We start from the raw sequence: 20943 nt of genomic DNA on the forward strand, positions 1-20943 counted from the left end.
AGAAGAATGAAACCTGCATTTCACCCCCATGTCTCAACATATTACAACTCTATATCAGCATGCTTACGCACATGCTTATCGATACAGGCCAAACCGTCAGCCATTACCCTCTTTACTGTACTCTTCGTCCATGCATTAGTATCCCCTCCAGTTTCAATATCTACAGAAGGCGCACAGCAGTCTTGTTTCAGAACAAGAGCAAGCATAACACCACAAACACGAAGAGGAAGAACCAGATCTGGTGCAGGGACCTCTCGATTTCCATCTGCTGCCTCCTCAGCCTGGGGTTCACGTTTTGCGCCGCGACATGGTAAGGGCTTGTGTAGTACATACTCGCCGGCAGCTGGCCACGGAGTGCCCATGGAAGCACGGCCTCTGCCATCCCTCCAAGCACCCCTCCAGCCGTTGAGTGGATCAAACCACGTCCAACAGGTGCGGGAGGGTAGATGAAGTTGAATCCAGCGGCTCCGGAATGGTGGTGTGCGTGCTGCAATGGCTGGTGCAGATCGATGCCTTCCATGCTCTGGTGGTCATGGTCATTGACGTTGCTCTGCGCATTCTGATGCTCAACAGACTCTCGGTGCACCATTGGACGGCGTGGAATGGCCACGCCATTGAGCGATTTCTTTGAGCTCCCACCGCGGCCATATAGTGGCACAAGCGTGTCCGGGGAGAGTGTTGCCTTGCATACAGGACACTGCCGCCTTGCTGAACTGCTGTTGTCACCGGCAGTTGATTCCACCCCTGGGCGCAGCCACTCGTAGATGCAAGGCCAGCAGTAGAGATGGCCACAGAGAGTAACCACTGGCTCCGCCGCAAAATCAAGGCAAATGTTGCAGTCGAAGCATCCGCTTCCAGTTGTCGCAGGCATGTCCCCGCTGGCTTTCTTAACTGGCTCAACATCAGCTACCAAAGGCTGGCTATTGACAGCAGCCAGGCAAATCTGATCCATTCTCCTAGCTTCCATGGCAATCACGATCCTCTCTTGCAAACTGTTCTAGTTCAGTTACTGAGTACTGCAATTAAAGAAAGAAACCGAGTAGGTCAGTAGGAATACATATAACTGATAACATGAATTGTGTGGTAGCTCATCGCACAAAATGATAAGAGCGAGTTAAGGCGTTTAAAACATCCATAAGGTGCGAACACCCATCTAACTGTGTCGAAGGATTACAGAAACTCAAGAAATAATATTGGAAGGAACAAAGCAAACCACATGGCTATATATCTGTAGTATATAATATATGCTAAATCTTGAGGCAGATGCGGAGCTACGTTGTAGACTACAGACACAACAATTAAACTACACAGAGGGATCCATGAAACAAGCAGCTTTTAGGCCCACACCACATCATCCTGTCCTGGAGAGTCTATCCGAATACATTGAACAAGTGTGATAACTGAAACACATGTTAGGTAAATCTCCAAACGATGTTACTTGGCCTATATTACCCTGGTTAGTAAGCTAGTTACACTTTCACCGAAGAATCTATCATCTTTCCAAGTAGCCTGAGTCAGCAGTCACGGATTTCCAATAATTTAGTATTGGGGACACATCTGCTGCACTTCGTTTTTTATCCCCTTTGTTATCCTTAGACCATCCCAACCATATTCCCTTCATTTTATTCCCTTTCTGATTCCTCACCCCATTCTCATTCTCTTTATTTCTTCCCGTGAAGGGATTCGGTTGGAGATGGCCTTATCCCCGTGCTACTTTGCGTGTCACTGGCATGTTATGCAAGAATGTATCTATCAGCAGTTAGGGAACTTGAGTCAGCAAGGAAATGAAACCACTAGCTTATTCCCAATGTGCGCAACGGCATAATATTGACTCCAAGACTTGGCCGCATGTTCAAGGCAAGAACCATCATTGCCAGCTCGAAATTGCCTAGCGAAGAAAAAACATAGAAAACAATTTATGTTTTATATGCACGGCCTGCAGTTTGCAGACTTGATTAACACTGACCCTTACACATTCTATACTCAGGTAAAAAGAGCAGCGGAAGACCAAAAGAGCAGTTTTGAATAAACAATGGAATACTTGCATTGGCTAAGGCATCCGTCCTAATCTCCGATATAAGCTTGCGTGACATGTTGATATTTGTGTTGTTGCAGAGCACCTTCCAAAGGAGCATTATTGAAAAACAATAATAAGTGGGGGTACTGATGTGGACCGCGACAATGATGGATTAGCTAGAGCAGTCGGCATATTTAATGGAACCAAATACACCGAAAAGATCACCATTTAACATATCTAGTCATCATCAACAACAAGAATAACCCAGAGATAATCGCACCTACTGTATTAGGATCGGGAAACAATGAAAGTTTGCCCAACAGCTTCGTGGAAATTTCTTAATCACTCTGGCCCCATATGTACTCACATTATTATGCCAGTAAGCTACAGCAAGTCTTTTCTAAGTCCAAACACACCTTAATTGCATCAAGTTCCTAAATATGAAGCTCAAATAACATCATTTTCCTAGGGTTCTAGTTTTGCTATATGGCTAATACATGTTAAGAATTGATACTGAAGGATGTGCTTGACCAACAAAAGATGTGAAACTCCCGAAATAAACTAGCTGATAAGTTTGATGGTATCAGCAACCATACTAGCGCATTTCCATAGTAGTTTGATCTAAGTTCAGGCAAGCCAGCGAATCAGATGCTCTACATATGTTATATGTATTTGCGATGCATTTAGCTGTACAGATGAAAGCTATAACAGAACCAAGAAAAGCACCATCTAGTTTTCCCCATCTAATCTGTTACAAAGAACATACAATTCATAACAGATAGCACAGTCACAATTCACATGGGTGCTAAACATAGCCACCTACAAGAGCAATTTCTTCAAGCAAGGCATTAGATGCTATCACCAAACGAGTATGCGAATTCACGCGAGTTTCTAGCCCCAGAAACAAAAGGCGGGCCAAACATTTTGGAAAATAAACTGGGATTGAAACTCCACCACGCAGCAAACCAATCCGCGACAAACTGGGCGGATTGAAGTACCCATCCGGAACGAAGGATTAAGATTTGATTTAGAAAGGGAAAACCAAGTCTTCGAACAACCCATCCAATTACCACAAAAGGAAAAAAAGAACAATCCATCCAAGCAAGATAGGTGTCACAATCGGGAATGATTCAAGCACAAAACTGAAGAACAGAGGTCATGACAACAGGGTTCCTTACCAACAAAAGAAGAAATTAATCCGAGCCCGGATGGATCTGCCCTCCAGTCCAGAATCGGCAGAAAGGAGGACGACAGTGGCAACGTCGACTAGAAGGCAAGAATTCGAGGGGACGCGCTTCGGCGAAAGGAGTCCTGGAGACGGGTTCGCGGCGCGGCCAAGCGAGGAGGGTTCGCGTGATGGTGGCGTGAGCGCGCGGCACTTGCGAAGAAAGTGGGAGCGGGGAGGAGGAAGCGACGACCCGGTGGCCGGCGAGGCGAATTTGGGACGAGGAGGCAGACGACGAGGAGAAGACCAAAGTTCAGGAGGAGGATTTCAGAAGAATGGCTCGGTCTGGGATATATAACGAGTGGGGAATTGAGAAAAAAGGCGTTAGACGATGATGATGGATTTAGGCTTTGTCGCCTAACTTTGCCACATTAAACTTAAGCAAGATGTGACCCCTATAAAAAAATATGATAAATAAAATAGTCATCGTACTTTATAGGGAAAAAATGAGTTTATAGCAGGTGGGACAAAGGATTAAGAAAAATTAGTACGGCACCACTGTAGCATCCAACTAAACAGTTATCTAAAAATATATGACACATCTAAAACGTGACGTGATAAGGTGTGACTAACTAACAAACAAGCTAAACGGATAAGTCATCACGGTCACCTAGTGATCCAACTTTGGAAAACCAGTGGAACTTCCGTTCATAGTTTTTTTTTCCCACCATACGTCATGCAATGCCTCTAGTAAAGGGCACTGTTGATCATGGAAGATGTGAGTACATCTTAAAAACAGAAGCAGGTCTATCAGCTAATCTCCAAGCCTTCCTGGCAAGAGAATGTGAAGTTTTTGTTTAGCTCCCTTCTAATTTTGTGCCCCTCAAAGTGTTGGTCCTTGTTATTCTTCATGAAATCAGCTAAATGTGGTCTCAAATTCCAGTGACCTGTCGCTTCTGCCTGTCGCTACGATCATACCTCTTTTCTGTATAGTGGCTAGTACCTGATTGTCTGTGACATAGGTAACTTGATTGAATTTGAGAAGCTTCACCACCACGAAGGCTGGTGTGATAGCTTGTGCTTCCGCCATAAGCGGGCTCTGTACACCAAAAACCTCGACTGATAAGAAAATACCTGAGGATGTTGGACTTAATGTAGTGTTGTGGATGAAAAGTCCAACTCCTTTCCATGGTGCCATTGTTTGTGTATCCGGTGTAATGGTTGTATCAGTGTAGCATCTAGGACCTGGAAGTAGTGATCGGGTCTAGCTTTGTGATGTTGCAGGCACCTGCTATCTTCCTTGAGTTTGCCTATGTTGTTACTCCATCTATACCTCTTGCTGAAGTCTAACCTGTGCACCATCTGCATGTTGAATTATACCCGAAACTAAAGCTTCAGTTGAGTGATGAATTTGTTGCACTGTCCACTACTCTATTAAACTTGTGATCATTTCTTGCTTTCCAAATGTACCAAAGAGTAGTAAATTTTTTTGCAAAGAAGGATCTCAAGTGTCAGACCGGAATAAGACTGAGATCGGAGTTTGAATCCCAGATCTCCTTGAGGCAAAGAATCAATTCTTAAAGCAAGGCTAGCAGTAAACCAAATAGCTCTAGCAAAGTCACAGGTAAAAAAATAAGTGATGCTCAGTTTCTAATGACCGCACCTTTTGCAATTAGCCTCTATATGAGTAGAGTACTTGCTCGCTCTTTCACCTGTTGCTAAGGCCTGTCTAAGCAACCTCCAAGCAAAGTTTTTTATTCTTGGCTGTAGCAATTTGTGATCATAGATTCGTTTCAAAAGATTAAAAATGGAATGATTAAGAGTTTTCTCACCTTTGGTTTGGATTGGTTTGGGATTTTGCTGCTGTAAGTATTGGTAGGCCTCCTTAGCCGTGCATATGCCCGAGGTGGAGAGTTTCCAGTAGAGAATGTCCCTTCTCTCATGATCTGCAACCTGTACTTGTGAAATAATCTATGTTGCATTGTCACCAAAGAGGTATGTTATTTTGCTTACATCCCAAGTTTTAGTATTAGCAATCCAGAGATCAAAAACAATATTAGGAATTTGATCATCATGAGAGGTGTTGTTTAAGATACTATGAATATTTTGCCAAATGGGACACCAAGGTTGAGACCAAATATTAGTGTTGTCTTGAGAGATTTGAACGATGCAATTTTGAGAGAGAATATAGATAACTTGTTGGATGGAGGACCAGAACACCGATTTGGAGCCTGGAGTGGGAGCTTTCAATCACATCCTTAAAGTTTGGATAAGTCTTCATAAAGATATGAGTATATGATGATATGATAGGCAAGGCCAAAAGGTGAAAAAAATTATCATGCCACAACTAAGATGACAAACTAAATAATTAAATTCTAATAAAGTGTGGCAAAACGTGACAACCAACCAAACAAGCTCAGAAAGTCTCAAGATGAGCGAGAGGGTGCCAATGTTTCCTATTGAAGAATTGGATCCCAAACAAAATGTCCATAGAAGAATTTGGATCGAGCGTAGCGAAATAGTTCATTACCGACGTATTTCTTGACCACAGTTATTTTTATTTTTATTTTCTTACGGATTTTACATGAATCGTTCTTGACACCGTGTACGTTGATGCCATAACTGAGAGAATGAAATCCGATACAAGGCCGTGGGACAAGACTAGGGGTACCAGTGCTAACACAGCTACCCTATAATCCACCGTAGTAGTCCTAACAGAAAGGATCTTAAGAACGACCACGGTCTAATGGTTCACGTCTAAGAAAAAAGAAGATTTCACGAGCAACATAACCACTCCGTTCGTACTCTTCGGACGGAGATAAGGCCTATCCGCTCCCCTTTTGGCTTTTGCCATCTCTCGTGTCACGATTTCTGCTTTTTCGAGTGCTGGGCGACACGAAAGTTAAGACGTCCCAGGCGTGGCCCTTTTGCAATCACCGTGCCCGCGCAAGCGTCCATTATTTCGAGTCGAGTAGATATAGGGAAGATTTTGTTTGCCACTATCAGCACCATATATCGTTGCCTGCAATCATGACTCCTCTTGTTAAATTCTGAATATTTTTTTTTCAGCCTTACCGTTTCAGCGAGAGTATGGCTACCATGGCAATGTGGCATCGCGACTGGTGATAGGAGCTCAAACAAACTAGCGATCTGCTCGGCCCGTTATGAAAAGGAGGCATCACATGTCACAAGTGAAGTCTCACAGTAAACACAAGCAAACCAACCATTCGTTGCGTTTGGCCTTACCATTGTAATACGGGAATTGGCTCCTCTGACTTACTTAGAGATAAGTCACGAGATAAACAGTACTACTGCATACTGCATAAATAGTACCTGTAAACAGCGGTTTCGTGAACATCAGCTGTATGAACAGTACCCACAATCAGTAATTTCGTAAATAGTACTGCCTGAATAGTACTCTCATATATACTACTATTTTACGACCCCTAGTCTTCCTGATAATAAATTACTGCAGATTACTGTTTACATAACTTATAGTACTGCTTAATCACCTCTGACCTACCTCTGGTAAGTCAAAGACCGGTTCCGGCAATATGGCATTGTAAACACAGACGCCCACAAGATTTGACGCTGAAAAGGTTAGGAGAATAGTCAGAATACAAGCTGTACATACTCGTACCACGGGCAGTTTGGCCCACAAGTGAGCTGTCCCGGTCGCCGGCGCAGGGACTCCTGACCAACCGGCCTCCGGCTTCCAGAAACCAGTGTGCCCAACGAGCACGGGAAAGCAAAAGCAGGACCGCCGAGTGAAAAACTAGGGGTCCAAGTAAACCCGTCCAGCCATCTGGATAGCCTCGGGTTTCCTGCCCGGCTGCGCGAAACCTGCATACTGCATGTGCGCGCGCCTTGGCTGCAGCGGCCGCCGATCCGCGCGTCGCGGGGCCGGTGCAGCCACGGCCCCAGTGGCAGAACGGTCGGTGCGTGTCTGTGTGGGTCGGACCTCGCGGCGTGATAGGGTATGGGCACCGCGCGCGCACGAGGCGCCTGTTGGTTCGCACGAGTAATCCTTGGGTTGGGTCCGGTAGGTGCGGAGGGAGAGACGCGTCGCGACCGGCCGCGCCGACGACGGAGGCTTCCACCGCTGGAGTTTTTTAGGCGTTGTGGTCGATATCTCCGGGATCGGGCACGTTTAGCACCACCAGGCGCAGAGCTTTGTGCCTCCTTTAATTAAGGACTGTAGCAAGTTCGATATGTGCGACCAGTCATACACATACAGTCAGGAAATGCAGTCGCAGCTAAGGCGATGGGACCGAAGAGAAGCCTGGTCTGGTCCACTGCATTGAATCTAGAGGACGACAAGCCGCCCATTGTTTCCAGCAGCAGCTGGCCGCGTATTACCTGCTCAGGCGCCGGACCACGGATTGCCGACTGATCTCATCAGGACGTGGACATGCTTATAACAGATCTAGAGGTCTATCTGAAACGCTGGGTGTAAAATGTAAATGCGTTCCATTCTGAATCTAACATAAATGCAACTTTGGGCTCACATTGAAACTTAACCTCACAATGCAGCGAGGGCAACTCACAACAAACAGGCAGAGCCTGTGCGCAATGCACTTAGCGCATCTCCAATATTTAAAGACAATACTAATTTTTAGATCAAAGATTTCATAATTTCTCATACCTCACAGAGGTGATAAGGTATGAGCAAACCTCACCTCTCTCCTCTCTAAGATATAGAGAATTTCCTCTCTAAGATATAGAGAATTATAAACAGCAAAATCTATATAAATTTTAAAAAATATATTCTCTCATCTAAAAACTAGCACTATGTCTAACTATTGAATATGCCCTACATAGCTTAAAACCGTCAAGACTCGAGCCACTGGCTTCTGTGAAGTGAGGGAAACTTACTATCAAAAACCAGGTACTAGTTTATTTTGTTATACCAGTTGCATCGACGTCTCACCACAGCAATCTACAACATATGATAAATCAAATGAATACGGAATCACACCAGCAAGGTGTACATCTCAATCGAAGAAGATTGCGTTGTGTGGAAAATGATCATAAGGAATGATGGATATTCTTACAAGACATAGAATATGGTTGTTATCCGTCAGCGTCACACATCTACAGCCCATGAAAACAGTGGAATAATAAAACCAGGCTAGAGTGGACAGCAATCATGCGACTGTCATCATAAAGACCGCATCCTCAAACGCCATTTATTGGATGCTACAGTAATATAATTCAAATATCCACAAGCAGGTACAGGACTGTTGTGCAGACGGCTCCAATGATCTTAACATAGGTTTTGGAATGGCAACTGTGTTCAAGAGACCAAATATCTACAAGCAGGTACAGGACTGTTGTGCATACGGCTCCAATGATCTTAACATAGGTTTTGGAATGGCAACTGTGTTCAAGAGATCAATTTGGCATTTTACCTCTCAACAAATTTCTCGATGCATGCGATCAGAGTACTCTCAGGCACAGCCCCAATAACTGAATCTTTTTTCTCTCCATTCTTGAATACCATCACGGTGGGGATGCTCCGGACGCTATACTGGCTTGCTATGTCTGGATTTTCATCAGTGTTGAGCTTGTAGCACTTCAGCCTCCCTTCATACTCCTTTGAGAGCTTGCCAACAACTGGATCTATCATTTTGCATGGCCCGCACCATGAAGCCCAGAACTCAACAAGGACAGGAAGCTCACTCTCCATGACAAGCGATTGCCATGTTGACTTTGTCACATCCGGAACTACAAATGAGGACACACTAATTGAGATAAGAGCTTTATGAGCAATTGAAATAAAATTTCAACACAAAGCTTGTAAAAGAGCATAAATGTTTCCAAGAAAGTATTACTGCACCATGGAAAATATGATCAACTAGAGGGACAAATTTCATACAAGTGCCAATCATACCAAGTATCACAAAGATCACCAAGTTGGAAATACCATCCAGGTCCCTAGACCCACACGCCATCCTCACCATAGTTGTCATGGTTACATCGCTGTGGCGGTAATCCGCCTCTCGCCACGTCTCCGGTGTGTATGGCGTCCACCATAGCATTGTAGCATCGGTGTGGCGCCTCTTTGGCGACCTGTGGCGACCTCTCCACTCACCAGGTGTGGCAGGCGCAATAGGCGACGACAAGTGAGCAACTGAGCACAACATACCTTTAATCAAGTGAAGGAGCCGCAACCCGGAAGGAACAGCCGTTGCCGCCCTCGGCCTGCCCCCACCTGAATCCTCACCAGCCACCCGTTGCCCGCCTAGATCCCCACGCACCGTCTCCCTTGTCCGCCGTCTCCCGAATCACATCATTCCGTCCAGGATAAGATAGCTTAGATTCTTAGAATATACCAAGAAGATGTTGTACCGAGCCGTGCGGCAAAATCGACTGAATGACCCATACAGGTTCTGTCAACTCCGCTAATCACTTGCGGTTAGTGATGATTAGTGGCTATAAGTGGTTATTAAGAATTTTTAGTTCAACATTAGTTACAATTAGATGTTATTAACCATAACTAATTACTATTGTGGGTAGTTAGTGATGATTATTGACAACTTAAGTTATGATTAAATGAAATTAGTAATGATTAGTACTAATTAGCATAGTTTGTTGATAATAACAAATATAAACATTATTATTTTTGTAAAATAATTAAATTATACATGGATATAATACATGGCTTTTAAGCAACTAAACACGTTCTCGTATCATTCAATACATCCAACCAAACGCATTCTCGTACCATCCCATACATCTAACAAACAACCTAGTTGTACCATCTCATCCAAAATAATCATCTACATACAAGACGATCTCATCCCATTCAACTTCGTTCAACCAACCAAACACTACCTTAGTCTCTCTCCGAGTAGTACTCACTGCCTCTCTCTCTCAACCAAGTAGTACTCTGATGATCTGATCACAAGGGGAATAGATATCTCTCAGCCAACTTCGTTTTTTTTTTTTGCAGAATATGACTGATCAAATCACGGAGGCCTTTGAGAGATGAGCTCTATGTCTTTTATGATACATTTACATTGCTATTTTGATTTCATAAAATTCTAGGCTATCACTTTTGAGCTACATTTATACTACCATTTGCAGTACAATTTCCTAACATCCTAGACTATGATGCGTGTATGGCGTCATAACGCCACGCGCCATAAGTGATGTGAAGGTGGTGGGTCGCCTCGCCGCATCGCCGTAACGGCTATGATCCTCACACTACATGGTATTCTCCAATTTATACTTCTTTACGATGGCAGTAAGCTAGCTTTCTCATTTTATCGAATTATTAGTACATTCGTTGTACTATTTAGCAGCCACATTGTTCATGTTCGATGTACAATCCTAGGCTGGTCAAAGGTAATGATTTAGGCTAACCAGCTTTTCATTCTGATGCAACAATGCTTCGAATGTTATGCAAAATTGCAAAGAAATCTTTTTCGAGTGTTTACTGTGCTTAGTATGACATGCTAGATACTCAAAAGTCCCACTAACACACTAGCACAAACTACAACCATGCCATATATTCACTTGGTGTGGTATTACCTTGAACACATAAGAGCTAAATTATTCACTGTATTAATTGCAATCACTCATATTGATGTAGTCGCTCTTAGTATCTGCAATTCTGCATAACATATTGCAAGCTTTATATTTTTATTCTTTATTCACATACATCACGTAAGCTATCATGGTTAAGGTCGGAGTCAGGGTTTTCTGACTGCAAGCGATTCAACTTATAATCGTTAAAAGGTGACTTCTGTTATTTCTCGAAAACAATGCAAAATGGTATGGTAGTCCCTCCCTCCCAAATCCCAAAAATAAATTACGTGAGACCCTGTCATGTCCACTGTGGGAAATTTACTGACATTGTAAAACAAACGTGGGAGGACCTAAGTTAAATAATGTACGAGCTCATACTCAGTAGAATCTACAAAAATCATAATCGTATTGGCAAATGGGCCAGCATTCAAGAGATGCTTGATCCCAATATGTCTAGAATGCTCAAAAGCACATCACAGCTTCTTCATGATTATAGAAATAAATCTCAGAATTAATTAACTCCCAGCAATATACTTGGCTAAGTAATAAGTATTCCTGGTTTTATCTTTGCAAATATCAATACAGTAAGAAGATTTTATCTAAAGCCTTAGTTGAACACGGGAAAATGACATAGTCAATCTAATGGGAATGGTAGGAAATAGATTCAATTATCTCAGGGCTTAACAATGTGATACAACCCCTTTAAATTAAAAGGTACTCCCTTCAGTCATATATACTTGACGTTTTGAACAAGGATCCTGACAAACTTTTGAAACTTTGACCAACAATATCTGTAGGATATTTAGATAGAGAACTTGGAAATCGTACGTATAGATTTGTCTTAAAAGTTCTTTTATGATGACATAACTTTATTGAATTTTATAAAATCGTTCCAATAGAAAATAGTAGTCAATGCTACATTTTGGAGACCATGCCGTTGTCCAAAACGTCAAGTATTTACGACTAGAGGGAGTACTAGTGTTTCACACCCCACCATGACAAAAAGGAGACAAGATAACAAATGCTAGATGACCCACGTGAAGCATACATGCGTAAGTCGATGCTTATAACTCCTGCGGAACAATTTAAGCTTCCACTAGCTCAACAGCAACAGTTATATGCGGCCATATTTTGATTATAGTGCCCATTAACAAACGGAAATGGTTGTACGACAATATCAACAATTGTAGATGCTATAATCCAGGATTTGATCATGCACATATCTGGACTCTAGATGCCCCCAAAAAAGGTGTTCCGTTGCACGGCAATATAATTGAGTCCAACACCATGACGGTTGCTGCCACAAACACGACACAGGTGGAACACACGCGTGTGCATGATCAACCCAGGGGAACACAACCACAACTCGAAGCGCATGCGCATGAGATTTGCTGTCTACCTCAGGCATGCGTCACATGATGATGCATGCACGAAGGCATTCACATAGGCATAGATACAAAGACGCCAGATATTGCTCAGGAGTTGCTACTAAAATTCATAACCTCGCATTCATTATGTTGTGCCCATGCTGGTGTTAATCCCCTAACTACTCCGGACATTTGCCTCCAAAGATGAGACCAGGCTCACCTAAAGAGACAGCATCCGATTGGCCGACTCCCCGAAACAGAACAAAATCAGTATGCAATCCCAACCCCAAACAGAATCTCATCTCTACGTAGCAAGGAAGCAACATATATGCACCAATCAGATCAGTAGCTCACCATCTAGTCTCATAACAGATGGATACAAAGATGTAACGCGAGCGGGAGACCGATCACCTTCGCATACACACCTTGGATGGTCGTGTCCTGACCCTGGGCGGCGTACACCACGAACGCGCCACGCCCGCTGCCCCGACGGTTCCCGGAGAGACCGGAGGCCGCGCGGAGTGGCGGGGGTCTGAGGCTGCGGGAGGAGGTCGGGATCGCGCAGATGCGGCGCGTAGGCGAGGCGGACGCGGAGGCGGCGAGTGGAGGGGAGGCGACGGGGACGGGGACGGAGACGGCGAGGGCGGAGGCCATGGTGATTGGAGATGGGGACGGGGGGAGAGTTCGAGAAGGAAAGGAAGTTGGGGGCGCGTTTGTTGTGGTGCGAGTGAGATGCGAGAGGGAGACCGGTGGGGAATGGGATGGAGAGAAAGGCAGGTGGGGCAGTTCCAGTCCAGTTCGCGTGTGGTGTGGTGACGCCGCGCTCTTCGGCTGGGCCCGGTAGATGGCGATTGCCGACGCGCCCGTGGCTCGGTTTTTGCTCGTTTGGCACGACAAAAAACGGCCGAAATGGGACGTTTTCCGGTTCGCCACCACGACACCTGCGTCTGCGTATTCCCGCGCCGGGCAAACGGCACAGGAGCTGAAATGGCACAGGACTACACGAGGCCGCCCCGGGGGTCGGGCCACATGCGAGGATACAGGCCCGGCGGCTGTGGTTAGCTGTGAGGGTTTGTTTGGGAGATCTAATCCATGCGGGATCTCGGCTTTTCTCAGGGGCGGAGGGCTATACGAAAAGCTTCATGTCGGTGGCCTTTGAAAGCTCACTACGGGGGTTGACGGTCCAAATCGAACGAGCACCATATCGAACGATTATGAACTACTTCTAATGATTATGAATGTGTTTTTGTTTTCTCATTCGATCTGACAATATTTTCTAGGGTCTATGAATGTTTCATATTTTTTCCGATTTTTCTGGGGTTTTTTGGAATATTTTTGAAGCAACAGGGTTTTTGTCCCCTTTGTTTTCAAATGGTATCATACGCGGAGATTATCTCCCCTAGGTAGGCTAGGTTCATCAGAGGATTGCATGTGCCACTCAAATCGGGGCTTTTCTTCACTGGGTTTTCACCCTTTGTTTCCAAACAAGTCCTCAGTGAACCACGCGAGCCAAGGGACAGGGAGGTGGGGAGGAGGTGCGGCAGATCGACCGGGAGCTAGCAAACGATAGCACCGTCGCACGCGTCGGCGGAGGTGCCCGTGGCAGTGTACATACACAGTTCAGGAACTTGGGAAGTCCACCGTCGCCCATCCGGCCGAGCAGTAGAAGGGCGAGGGGGCGATTACACACACCATGGTATGGTACTAGTATCATTTTCCATGCGATCAAAATGTTACTGTGCTTGCATAATTCTCAACTTTCTTGGATCGCAGTTAGGATACGCGACGTCTTTTCTTTGTTTAAAAAGAGTATTTAATCACAGACAATGTAATTACAATTCTGAATGCGGTGCTGAATTTTATTTGAGTATTTCTGGCAACGTCTGCTGCAATGGCTACAACTGTACTTGCACCCAATCCAACGATGAATCTTTACAACATGTTCCTTTACAAATGTCATCAGATTATTCCAAATTTGATCTCCATAAATGGCAAGATACGTACATCCTTGTCAAGCTTCGATGAACAATTCGTACTCTTCGTCACCCACCATCAGAACATGGGCTCCCAACAACAGTACCCTGACGCCTTCAGGGTTGGCTGCGCTCATAAGCTTGCAAGGATCTACGGTAATCTCCACATTACTTGCACTGCCGGCGGCCGTGTGGACACGCTCAAAACCAACCAATTGTTTTATAGGAAAACCAGGAACGCTTGATTTCGATTTTGCAAAAAGTAGAACAACATGGCTCCCGTCCATGTCACCATCATTCGATACTGAGATGCGAACAGAAAATTTTAGGACTTCACAGGAGGCGATATCTTGAGTTTTCACATAGTCTAGGCCATCCCTCCTTATGTATGCAGGCTTCCTACTGATAAGGTCCGGAGCTGATGAATGTGACAGGCTAATTTTCTTTGGAGCCTGCAAGATGCTATACGAATATTTGGAGTAACTTAAACCATATCCAAAACCATATACGACATCTCCAGTGTAAAATCGATATGTTCTTCCAGGGTAACCGCGTGAAGCATCAGCTCTCATGTTCATATCAGTCATTGAAACAGCAGTGAAGGATTCAGGGTACCAAGTTATAGGCAGCTTTCCACCTGTCATTACAGCCCACAAGATTAGTCCAGCAGCAACCACAAGCTTTTTATTGCAGTACATGCTAGTTATATGTACTTTCAAGAAGTGTAAGTTGTTTACTCACCTGGGTTGTACTCTCCAAAAATAATTTCTGGGAGAACTTGTCCACCAACCTCACCAGGATATCCGACCCAGAGAATACTTGCAATTCGTGGATCTTGCTTCACAAAAGAAACATCAACAGGACCACCACCCAAGAGAACCAACACAAGGGGCTTCTTTGTTACGCTAGCAATGCTATGTATGAGGTCCATCTGCTTGCCTGGAAGGAGAAGGCTCACTCTATCTTGGTCCTCTCTCTCTTCTGTCAGGTTCAACCCAGCAACTAGAACAATAATATCAGCTCTTTTGGCTGCTTCAATGGCTTCGCCAAATCCATCTGTTGTGTTACAGGGAACATCCTTGCATCCAGCGGCAAAGGTTGTTTGCGAAACATAGGCTTGCATGCCTTTAAGGAAGGTCATAGGATTGCAAGGAACACCTGAATATAGAGATTTGCGTTAATGCATGCAATATAATAAGGTAGGCACAATGTTTAATTCAGGTAGTGGTTTAAACCTGTGTAGTCTCCACCCATAGCATACGCATCATTTGCAGCTGGTCCAATGATAGCAACATGCCTAAGTTCGCTTCTCTTCAGAGGCAAAAAACTGTTGTCATTCTTCAAAAGGACAGTGCCCTGCCTTACAGCTTCTGCTGCAAGCTCTCTATGCTCTTTCGTGCACACGCTGTTGGGCCCTAATCGAGAAAATAATTGGTTGTCGTTGGCCTTATCAAAAATTCCAAGACGCAGCTGAACAGAGAATAGATTAAAAAGGGCACGGTCGATATCTTCTTCTTGAATCTTCCCTTTCTCAATTGCAGATTTTGTATGCCGAATTAGGAAAGAACCACAGTTGATATCCATTCCTTAAAAAAAGATCAATATTAAGATCTCAGCAAAAGACTGGTTGATACTTGATATATTGAAGACTATATAGATGTTCTAAGAAATCTATTTCGACGAGATGTTGAAGCCTCATAAAGATAAAATTTTCAAGGAATAGCTGGAAGTGAGAAGCCTCATTATGGAACAATTCTGTAATTATCCTTCCAATTTGGGGGTTAGAACAACAGGGTTTTAAATTAGTTGGGATCGACAACCTTTTGTCTATAATCTCCTAGTATCTGCTTTTAACTATTGAACAGAGAAGTTGTCAAGAAGTCAATCTTCTAGTCTACAAAGACAGAAAGATGCTAATAAAATCCCTTAATGTGATTCACAGAAAAAGATAGAAGGTTTCAGAGTACTAACCCGCCTTAAGAACAATCGCTACCGAATCCTCATCTGTACTCGTGTATGTCTGGTTTTCGTGAATTATTGCCACAGCATCACAATCAGATGTAATATACCTTCAGACAATCAAATGAGCACACATAAACAATAATGCAAATACAAGGGTGATACAATGATATCCCTTGTCATCTCTGGCATAACCAATGGTCCAAGGCTCAACACGGACAAATTCAGAGGAAAAGCTAGTAGTGTACCCCTGAAATCCCCATTCATCCCTAGTTTTCTGCAGAAGATCTTTGTGAGCACACATTGGCACACCATTGACCTGGTTATATGCACACATCAAGCAGCTAGCACGACCCTCCTGGATGCATGTTTTGAAAGGAGGCTGGTACGTGTCCTCCAAATCTTGCTCAGTTACCTGCTAGCAGTGGATTACTATCACAATTTGCATTAGAAGTTCAAAAGAAAATACTCCCTGGAGCTTTCAACTCATGTAAGTTACTCTATATACTTCAGTGTTTCTCTGTGCGCGGATTTATAGACAACTGGCTGATGGCTATCCTCGAAACTTTATATAAGTTCAGAGAAACGATCAGGCGTGAATTTTTCACCTTGGCATTGAACGTGTACCGCGCAAAGCCCTCCCATTTCTCCATGTCATACACTGTATAGTGCTTGCAACACGCGGAGAGCATGATCCTACCTTCCTCCCCGTACTCCCCCTGGAACCCCTGCACATACTCGATTGAGTACGCGGCGGCGACGGTGGGGTCCTCCCCTGACGTCTCCTGGCCGCGTCCCCACCGCGGGTCGCGGAAGATGTTGATGTTGGGAGCCCAGTACGTGAGCCCCGCCTGTCCAGCGTTGTGCATGCCGCGGGCCTCCACCGCGACGGCCTCGGCCACCGCGCGCCACAGCGAGCGGTTGAAGGCGGCGGTGGTGAGGATGACCTGCGGGAAGGCGGTGGCGGCGCGGACGGGGCCCGAGGAGAAGTTAACCCCGGGCCCGTTGTCGGCGAGGCCGTGGAGGGACTCGGACCACCACTGGTAAGGCGGGATGCCGAGGCGCGGGGCGCCCCCCGCCGTGTTGGACAGCTGTGCGATCTTCTCGTCGAGGGTGAGGAGGGAGACGAGCGCGCGCGCGCGGGCCGGGATGGAGAGGGAGGCGTTGCAGAACGGGTAGGCGTTCGCTGCATCGGGCGACGCGCACGGGCGCGCGTTCGCCGGCGCCGCGGCGCCTGCAGCGCCGCCGCAGACGAAGACGAGGGAGAGGACGGCGAGAAGCATGGCGGGACTTAGCCGTTAGGTGGGAATGGGAATGGGATTCTGTCGGACACTTGGGTAACTGGGTTGCTTCGCTTGCTAAGCCTAAGCGGCTATAGTACTACTCCGTTCCAGTGTTGCCACGGGACGGAGTCTCCGAACTGCGGGTGTCTGACAGTCTGACTAGGACAAGCAAATCGACTGATTGCTTGCTGGCTCGGTCTATGCGCGGTTTCTTTTGGATAACTGCGGCTAGCCATGTCTTGGCATTTTGTAGGAGTTTATTTTGGACCTGCAACCAGAAATTCCTTGTCGGTTGCTTGCTCTGCTCATCTTGTTTAAGTGATGTTGCTTTGCGAAGATGCCCTGCTGACTAATCCACCATATGCCTTTTTGTTTTTGCCTTGAGTTGTGGCTCCGGATTCTTTGCATAAGTGCATCGCTCACATGGTTCTCCAGTTCAAATTCAAAACACTGAAATTCGTATATCAAAAAAATGAAATCCAAAGCGAATTTTTTAACCTTTTTTAATCTAACATTTTATTATTAACCCGTGGGATGCTCTATTTTCAACTTTTAACACATTCGGTCACGCCGATAGTGGCGTGACCAAAGACTCTTGTCACGCCGTATGTATTGGTGTGACAAGGTGTGTCATGTTGGGTTGGACATAAATCCGCTTATTTAAGGACATAAGTTTGATTAGGAAAGACTGTACGTGATAATGGCTTGTTAAGTATGGAAGGTGCACCAAATAGTGAGAATGTGAAAATCCGAAAGGGCATGATCTTTAATACTATAGAAGAATTGAAGTTTTGGCTGAAGGATTACTCAGTGTGGCATCACAGACCTCACGATGTTGCGCATTCAGATGTAAAGCTTAGGTACATAGTTCGTTGCCAGAGGTTGTGGCTACGCCATTTGAGCTCGCCTTAAGCAAAGTGCACCAGCCTCACACTTGTGGTTTATCTAGGCCTTCACATTGCACGGCAAGGTATCTGGGACGCTACATCATTGAGATTGTACGTGCGGATTGTGACACTACTGCGTCTTCTATCATTGAATCCATAGTCAGTTTCACCAACCACCGAGTGAAGTATGGAAAAGCATGGAGGGTGAAACAACACACAATGTAGTTATTGTGGGGCAATTGTAAGGAGGTATATGTCAGAATTCTATTGAAGCAACACACGATGTACCAATGTGTTAGGTGTGAATTTGTGCAACATTATATGACTCTAAGACTCAAATTACTATGAAATTTTTGCCTAGTTTGTTTTTTTACTAGTAGCCACCGGTAGAACCGGTAGGTTTACGAACAATTTTTCGACCGGTAAAATGAACCATGACCATGATTCCTATCAAACGACAAATATGTACTTACACGATAATCCACACAAGTGTAGTAAGCATGTGCAGCTATAAAAGGATGCCTCGACTGTTTGACCTAGGCAGAAACTTCACATTCATAGTTAGGAATGGGAAGAGCATGAGACAATTGGGCATCCCACTCTTTTACGGTGTGATAGTTTCTATTGTCCCACCTCTAGGGTTCCTCAAATCAAGTCACCCATATTTATTCAAGCCTAAATAATACAAAACATAATCAACAAACTAGAGTAAATTGGCCTAAGTAAATGTATTTATATACTACCCAATTCATTTTAACTATGTTGCATGCAAACAATTTTACCAAGTACACAAGGGTTACCACAAATTCATCGCACGAATTTGATACCTTAAAAAAAGAAATTAAAAGAACAACACTAATTTCAACATTTCCATCATCTCATCTATAAATTCCAGCCACCCTAAAACCATCTAAAACAATTGGGATGAAGCAAATTGAACGAATGGAACACAAGAGTTACCTAAGTAGGCCAATCTCCTATAAAATTTACTTCGATTCGTGCCCCAAATCAATGGATTTGGTGAACGATTTGAGGGAATGAGAGAAGGAGTGAGGAACTCAAACTTGGTCTCGACTAGAGGAGGGAGGGAGGAGAAGCCGGGTGCGGCCTCTGTATCCAGCCTTGTCACGGCATCTTGCTTGGCGTGAAAACCTTGTCGCGCCACGTGCTATGGCGCGACAATGCCCAAGACACGTCATAGTGACCTGGCTACGACGCCAACATGGTGTGCCATGTCACGAAAATGCATGTGGTGTGACAAGAGTCTTTGGTCACGCTATGACCATCGGCATGACCAAAGGGATTAGAAGTTGAAAATAGACTCCCACACGGGTTAATGATAAACTATTAGATCGCCCTTCGGTCGCCTCGAATGGCCAAATACTCGGACAATGATCACATGGCGCGACGAGAGGATGATGTAAACCTCATCGAAGAGCTCTATGAGAGTGCTCTAATTTGAGCTGCCCAATATCAGTAAAGCTTTAGACGCTATCATAATCGCATGATGCGGGAGCAGAGACTAATCATAGGCAACCTCGTCCTTAGGCAAATTTAGAATAAAACCAGTCGGAATAAACTCTCCCTAAGTGGGAAGGGCCCTACAAAGTAGGTTATGTCACCCGACCTAGTGCGATCAAGCTAGCCATGGAGGACAACCATTAATTACACAACTCCTGGAACATCGCCCTGTTGCACAAGTTCTATGTGTAGGGTTGCGCGAAGGCGGTCCTATTTCTCTAATTTGCAGAACCTTCCGGACGAGCATGTAATATGACTTGTAAGTTTTTAAGTTCAAAAGACCAGACTCTCTGTTTTGTAGGATTTCACGACCAACATCGGAGCCCAGCCAGATTGGCTCTCCAACCATTGCACATGGCAACGCTCAACGGCCACTATGGGACCTAGTGATCAAGAAGTTAAAATGACCATATGGTTGAGAGCTCAAGAACAATGCGGGATCACTGCTCGCACAATGTTAAAGGTATGAACGGCTCGGGATAACGTTTGCTCGGGTCAGGTGCTAGTCACCACCGAGGGACTTGTCGTACTTAGGGTTGTCTTGCGCTTCAAAAGCCTAACTAACAAGCAGGGCAGAACAATCAGAGCCTACTCACCATGAAAATACAGGGAAAACTATCTAAAAACTTCGAACAGTGGTTCGGACCAGACAGTCCAAAAACTGTGGGACTCCTGCGTAGCCTTCTGACCATCAGCGAGACTTTCAGAAAGGGCCAGAACAAGGGCGGACATCATAAGACCCCAAAATTTTCATTAAAAAACAAGATAAGTTAGATGCGAGTCAATTACCTTCGATCAGACTAACTATCCTATTACATATTTTTTCTTCCCTTCTTGACTCGTGTGGCTAGCGCAGGGTGCATAGAGAGGATCCGCTTAACTCTTACAAGTAGTGAAGATCCACCACCTCCAAGAGTTCAGAAGTATGCGGATGCCTACTTGTCATTGAACGATTCAATGAACCTCTTATACTCTTCCCTAGGGCGGCAGCTGGTCGCACCGCGAATCGGATGATAGCCTGCGTAGGGGCTGAGGAGGGTAACCGACGCGAAGACACTGCTGGAGCTATTGATCGGCGTCTGTGAACCCGGTTGACCCTCCTTCTACTCCTCCTTCGCTGTCTCCTCTTCATCAGTCTTCTTTAAAAGGTCCCAGTCGATCTCCTCCTCATCGTTGGAGATGTCAATAACCTCGACCGGGGCAACCGCTCGAGCTGGAGATTGAGCGGGAGCAGCAAG

The 20943-nt window shown here is 45.0% G+C and overlaps 3 protein-coding genes across 4 annotated transcripts; all 3 read right to left on the reverse strand.

Annotated features, from left to right (window-relative positions):
* LOC133888000 (E3 ubiquitin-protein ligase RMA1H1-like) lies at positions 1-3651 on the reverse strand. Its single transcript, XM_062328074.1, has 2 exons — positions 3196-3651; positions 1-1016 (listed from the first exon to the last, which is right to left on the reverse strand). Exon 2 carries the CDS (start codon positions 965-967, stop codon positions 188-190), a length of 780 nt encoding a protein of 259 aa, XP_062184058.1. The 5' UTR covers positions 968-1016; positions 3196-3651; the 3' UTR covers positions 1-187.
* Positions 3652-8338: 4687 nt separating this feature from the next.
* On the reverse strand, positions 8339-12871 carry LOC133888169 (thioredoxin M2, chloroplastic-like). Of its 2 annotated transcripts, XM_062328319.1 has the most exons (3): positions 9331-12487; positions 9076-9254; positions 8339-8909 (listed from the first exon to the last, which is right to left on the reverse strand). In XM_062328319.1, exons 2-3 carry the CDS (start codon positions 9221-9223, stop codon positions 8590-8592), a joined length of 468 nt encoding a protein of 155 aa, XP_062184303.1. In that variant the 5' UTR covers positions 9224-9254; positions 9331-12487; the 3' UTR covers positions 8339-8589. The 2 variants fall into 2 exon arrangements, with proteins under 2 accessions (XP_062184303.1, XP_062184302.1); XM_062328318.1 differs by lacking the exons at positions 9076-9254; positions 9331-12487 and adding an exon at positions 12508-12871.
* A 1043-nt stretch (positions 12872-13914) lies between these two features.
* On the reverse strand, positions 13915-17416 carry LOC133888503 (probable beta-D-xylosidase 6). The gene is made up of 6 exons (XM_062328776.1): positions 16623-17416; positions 16263-16429; positions 16027-16124; positions 15291-15641; positions 14797-15213; positions 13915-14692 (listed from the first exon to the last, which is right to left on the reverse strand). The coding sequence occupies exons 1-6, from the start codon at positions 17295-17297 to the stop codon at positions 14094-14096; spliced, it is 2307 nt and encodes a 768-aa protein (XP_062184760.1). The 5' UTR covers positions 17298-17416; the 3' UTR covers positions 13915-14093.
* Positions 17417-20943: the final 3527 nt, after the last annotated feature.

The sequence above is a fragment of the Phragmites australis genome, chromosome 13, assembly GCF_958298935.1.
Source record: "Phragmites australis chromosome 13, lpPhrAust1.1, whole genome shotgun sequence".
NCBI lineage: Eukaryota > Viridiplantae > Streptophyta > Magnoliopsida > Poales > Poaceae > Phragmites > Phragmites australis.

Excerpts from the sequence above, each read along its gene's own strand:
- LOC133888000 (XM_062328074.1), bottom strand. The coding sequence starts at position 967 with ATGGAAGCTAGGAGAATGGATCAGATTTGCCTGGCTGCTGTCAATAGC.
- LOC133888503 (XM_062328776.1), bottom strand. The coding sequence starts at position 17,297 with ATGCTTCTCGCCGTCCTCTCCCTCGTCTTCGTCTGCGGCGGCGCTGCA. Across the intron at positions 15,642-16,026 it reads AGCGATTGTTCTTAAGGCGG|GAATGGATATCAACTGTGGT; the intron begins GTTAGTACTCTG and ends TCTTTTTTTAAG. Across the intron at positions 14,693-14,796 it reads TTTTGGAGAGTACAACCCAG|GTGGAAAGCTGCCTATAACT; the intron begins GTGAGTAAACAA and ends CTGTAATGACAG.
- LOC133888169 (XM_062328318.1), bottom strand. The coding sequence starts at position 12,736 with ATGGCCTCCGCCCTCGCCGTCTCCGTCCCCGTCCCCGTCGCCTCCCCT. Across the intron at positions 8,910-12,507 it reads TCAGGACACGACCATCCAAG|TTCCGGATGTGACAAAGTCA; the intron begins GTGTGTATGCGA and ends CCTCATTTGTAG.